Here is a 5460-nt window from a genome sequence, read left to right on the forward strand (position 1 = left end):
AGCAATATCTGGAGGAACCCTGGCTGAGAAATACTGATATAAAAATATATATATATCAGGGTGGACCTAGACAATGGTGTATCCTTGTGCAGAACTGACCCGGGACCCCTATTGGATGAGGAGGGCCCAGGGCCCTTCTGCAGTGGCACACGTTGCACCTCCCTATGTCCACCTCTGATAAATATATATATATATATAATTTATATATATAAAATATATAATATTATATATAATAATATAAGCAATGCTGATATGAGACATGTATCTCTATTTCTTTTTATTATCAGTTTTATCAGTGTTTGTTTCCAACACTAAACCTGAGGAAGCAGCTTTTGTACCCCATGAAATGAGTTGTGTATGATTGAAATATTTACATAAATTACAACACTTCATTCTGCAGCCTTCCAAACGGGATCTTTCCTTAAACCTCCTCTGTGAATAAATAAATATATATAATAGGAGTCATCTCCGGGGGAAATCAATATGAATAAATGTCACTTACCGGTGTTAGAAGGCAGCACCCTAATACTGTCAAACTCCAGCATTGTGTAAGTGGCGTCCAGCGTTTCGGTGTAGTCTGGCAGTTCCATCTCCATCATGGCCTCACAATACTTCATAATTAACTATCAGCGAACGCCAGGTCAAGCCACAACGGCCAGCTGCCAATCGCCCGCCGGTGCCCCCCTCGGTGGGGAGAGGCGATCCTGGCAAAGGTAAGGACGTTCCAAAAAAAAATCAATGATTCCCAGCTAGACTTGTGTGACAGAGCCAATGACGGAGCGGCAATAACGGCGTGTCATAAATAAGTATATGATATAGATAAGGCCGGAGCAGCCTCGGATTCCATCCTCACCCCAAGCACAGGCCTTGTGTAAACACCATTAAAAAACAACCGCTATGGCACTACGAGACGCACGGATTAGCTTTCACCGGGCAATTATTTACTAAACACACGCTATTGTGCAATGGTATGACTCAGGGCCGCAATCCTGGCCCAACACATAGAACACCGATTGATTTATTTTCCAAAAAAAAGTTGGTATTTTTGGTATATTTTATGTCATTGGCTGAGTAACAATATACTACGCCTCTGTAAGGATGTGATTTAAATATATTTCAATCAAATATTTCTGAGAAGATTGTCACAGTACCTTTCTTTCACCACAAGATGTCCTCAGTTTTTTGGGTCAAATGACAGCCCTCTGAGCCCAGGTTGTCTTGTAGCTGATTTCTGCCTGTAAATAGACAGCAAAAAAAGAAGCAGAACAATAATGAGATCATCTCTCTGTCACTTCCTGTTCAAAGGAGCTGAACGCCTCTATGTGCTGCTTTTCCTCTCCCAGTCTGAGCCCAGCTGTTAAGGGGGTTGTATATGTGTAGGATTTAAATTGAGGTTCAGGCCAATTTTTTTTTGTGATGCTAAAAATTCAGTTTCATTTTTTTCAATTACATTTTGTTCATTCAAAAAGACAACATACAATCCCACCCAGTTTTTAGTTTTATGAAGTTTTGGTGAATTGGAACTTTTGGCTAAAATTTCATTATTTAGCAAAAAAACATGGCGTAATGGAAGTCAATACTAAAGTGTTTTTTTTTTTATTTTATTAAGAAGTTTACGCTCTCAATAAAATAAAATTTCTCGAGGGCCCCAATCCCTCCTCAGCCACAATGAGCCTCCATGGGGGCCCCCAGTTAGTTCTGCACAAGGGCCAATTATTGGCTACATCAGCTACTGCTCCTGCGGGTTGCAGAAACTCCTTATTACTATCCTGGACCCGCTATCATTTCAAATCTTGGCATGTCAGCACTGACTGGGTGATCACATGACTAGGTTGATGCCAAAAAAAGTGCCATATCAGTGATGTGAATGTGTTTATCAGCAGAGCGATGTCACTGGCACTGCATGCTCCTAGCTTTAAGGGAGGACTGGATACATATGATGATGATGAAATGTTTGACTTTGTTTTCTTTCTTTAAAGAATAATCAAGTCAAAGTGAAAATATCCAAAACTGATCATCCTGCAAGCATTGGGGGACTCACCTTCCATACAGTTTAGTGTTTGCCCCACCTTAAAGGAATCTTCTAATCACTTCAAAAAATTGAAGAATATTTGCCAAGTTCAATAAACATTCATCAAATCCTTTACCAAGCACATTCACCCATCTCTAATATCAATCATTTTGCTCCATTTACCCAACAGTCACATTCAACCCATGAACATTGGATCGCCCCATTCATACAACTCCCAGTGAATTACTAGTAGACCTAGCTCATGATTTGTGGCCAAGAACAGCTCCATGATTGATGAAAAGATCTTCTGTAACCCCGAGGAGCAATTCAAAACCCAAAACCTCCAAATGTCAATAATTCAACAAAAGTCAATACCTGTAGGCTTTAGTGGGGTTCATCTTGAACATTGGACTTACTGAATTTCAAAAAAATGTCTACCCAGCTTTGGAGATTTTTTTACCCTGCTGTAGAAGAACATTCACCCAACTTCATAAAATGTTTACCAAACTATTACAAGTGCGAGCGCATTCACCCAGCTCTAAAATCTATGATTTCGGTCCATTCACCCAATAGCGATGTTCACATTTAACCCAAGAACATTGGATCGCCCCATTCATACAACCCCCAATAATTTATCAATAGCCCCTTGACGTAATTCATGATCTGGAGACAAGGAGCGGTCCAGGATTAATGAACGGATCTTCTGTAACCCTGAGGAGCAATTTAGATCTCCTTTAATAACTTTATTTACTTTAACCAAAATCTATACACTGGGTTCACAGAACCTTAAAAAATGTCTACCCAGCTTCAAAAAATGTTTGCTCCACCTTAAAGGAACATTTTACCAAATTTCATAAAAGTACCCAGCTTTGAAGAATATTTGCCCCACCTGAATGTTTTCCCCAACTTCATATGTTGTCCACCAAACCCTATGAATGTGAGCACATTCACCCATCTCTAATATTCATGATTTTGCTCCATTCACTCAACAGCAATGTTCACATTTACCTCAAGAACATTGGATTGGCTACATTCACACAATTTAATAATTGCCCGAATTCTTGATTTGTGGCTGGGAATAGTTCCAGGATTTATGAGAGGATCTTCTGTAACCCTGAGGAGCAATTTAAACCTCTAAACTTCAATGACTGACATTGGTGGGTTCAAGAACATTGGATCGTCCCATTCACACAACTCTTAATGAATTAATAATAGCCCATTGACTTAATTTGTATTTTTTGGTCAGGAACAGCCCCAGGATTGATGAAATGATCTTCTGTAGCCCTGAGGAGCAACAAAAAGCCCTTTATAGCCTTTCAAAATCTCCAAACTTCAATCAATTCACCCAAAACTTATCCCTGTAGACATCATTGGGGTTTATCTTAAACACTTAATAAACTTCAAAAAACATTCACCCAGCTTTAAGGAATATTTGCCCTAATTGAAAGAACATTCACCCAAGTTCATAAATCATTCACCAAACCCCTATATGTCCAAGCACATTCACCCGTCTCTACCATCCGCACTTTTGCTTCATTTACCCAACAGCAACATTCACATTTAATGCAAGAACATTGGATCGTCTCATTCATACAACGCCCAATCAATACCTCCTGATTTGTGGCCTAGAACCGGTCCAAGATAGGTGAAAAAAAATTCTCTAACCTTGAGGAGCAATTTAAAGCCCATTATACCCCTAAAACACACCAAACGCCAATGAATTTAAACAAATTCCCCCATTTTTTAGTATTTCAGGGCAAACTCTCAGGTTCACTCATCTTTACCCCAATCCCATTCCTTGCCCAATGACTTGAGATGGTTAGCCGAGCCTCAGGGCACCTAAGGGGTTAACAGCGCTCATCCAGATATTTTGGTGGCAAAGTTCAAGCTAATCAGAGCGTAAAAATTATCTATTATTACAGCATAAAAAATCTGCCGCAACTGCACTGCCATTCCCATTTATACCCCAAATAAACCGGCCGCATTACTAATGCATTGTGTAATAAGTCTGTAGGCGGTGTAAATGAGACTTCCATCAGATAAGAGGCCCTGATATCATATTCTTATCCTTGGACTCTGTCCGTGCCTTGTTGGAGCCCATTCACCGTCATCAGGCGAGTCATGTGACCAGGCGCAGAAAAATCCGACTTTGAAGGAAACCGAGAAAACAGACAATGCTGCCTGGCAGTCATTGTGATCCCCGGGCTTTATTATACCACAGTATATACAGAACAGCACAGAGATCAACTACAAACACCAGAGGATAATGAGCAAATGAATATACTTGCAAAATGTTTTCATTGTCATTATTATTATTATTATCAATAAATGGGATTTATATAGCGCCAACATATTACACAGCGCTGTACATTAAATAGGGATAGGGAATTTTCATCCAGAATATATTTCTCTATTTTATGTGACACCGAGCAGAGATCTATCCCCAGCTGGCTATACACCAGGATCTTCTCTTACCAATGCCAAAAATGTTTAGCCTGGAATTAGGCTGAGCTGTGTCACCATCCAAGGTGAGCTGTGTATTTCCATAGTCTGACCACTAGAGGGAGCAAGAGATGTATAGATTGATCACATTATAGATAATCTATAGCTGTCCCCATGATAACATGACATATTGATGGATTATCTTCTATTCTATGTGATCACATGCAGAATGTATTTGCACACTAATGCCGCCGCTCTTTCGCTATGTACACAATAATTTTTCTGACTCTTCTGATGTATGAGAAGTCAATACTAGGAGTGCTTCCAGCAGAAAGGACATTCAGACAGATATTCTATGTATTCAATTTGTTATTTCCGATCTCTGTGAGCCATTCAGTATAAAGGAAGATGACAAATCTCCAGGTGATAATAAGGAATAAGGAAATAATAAGGGAAAAAGGCCCTCCTAGAATTCTAGCCGTCAGCTCTAGATTCTGATTGGATGGGAGGAAATGCTGAGCTCCTGGCAGATAAAAAAGATGCTCATTAATGCAACTCTGTAATCACTAATTCATAATTATTTCAAAGTGTATATACCCAGTGTAGACATAGCAAACTGCAGGCCCCTGGCAAGAACTGATTTGGGGCCCCTAAGCTGAATTGACTTTGGGCCTCCATGGGGGCCCCTGTTGGCTGAGGAAGGTCTGGGGACCTCATGCAGTGGCACACTTTATCTCTCCCTATTCCTGCCACTGTAAATACCAATATCTTACCTGGTATCAGCAGAGCTGGAGTGTTAAAAAAAGAAGAAGTCCAAAGAGCCAATCTATTCACGTATTACAGAGGGAAAAAGCATATATGCTCATCTCTGTGCTGCTTATTTTTTCACTGTTCATTCATTGGCTAGGGGTGGATCCAGGATGATTAGGGCTCAGAGGAAATGGGTTTTACACTACTGGCTATGTAGTCTGGAAGACTTGTGACATCTAGTGGTAGAACAGAAGTAC

General features: G+C 40.1%; 1 protein-coding gene across 1 annotated transcript in view; it reads right to left on the bottom strand.

Annotated features, from left to right (window-relative positions):
- LOC140337969 (hepatocyte nuclear factor 4-beta-like) overlaps nt 1-872 on the bottom strand; it is a gene marked incomplete in the record, with an annotated part of 17415 nt that extends 16543 nt beyond the window's left edge. The window contains 1 exon segment of the mRNA XM_072421874.1: nt 503-872. Coding sequence (XP_072277975.1) covers nt 503-617 — 115 coding nt within the window.
- Nucleotides 873-5460: the final 4588 nt, after the last annotated feature.

Source organism: Pyxicephalus adspersus, chromosome 9 (assembly GCF_032062135.1).
Source record: "Pyxicephalus adspersus chromosome 9, UCB_Pads_2.0, whole genome shotgun sequence".
In the NCBI taxonomy this organism is placed as follows: domain Eukaryota; kingdom Metazoa; phylum Chordata; class Amphibia; order Anura; family Pyxicephalidae; genus Pyxicephalus; species Pyxicephalus adspersus.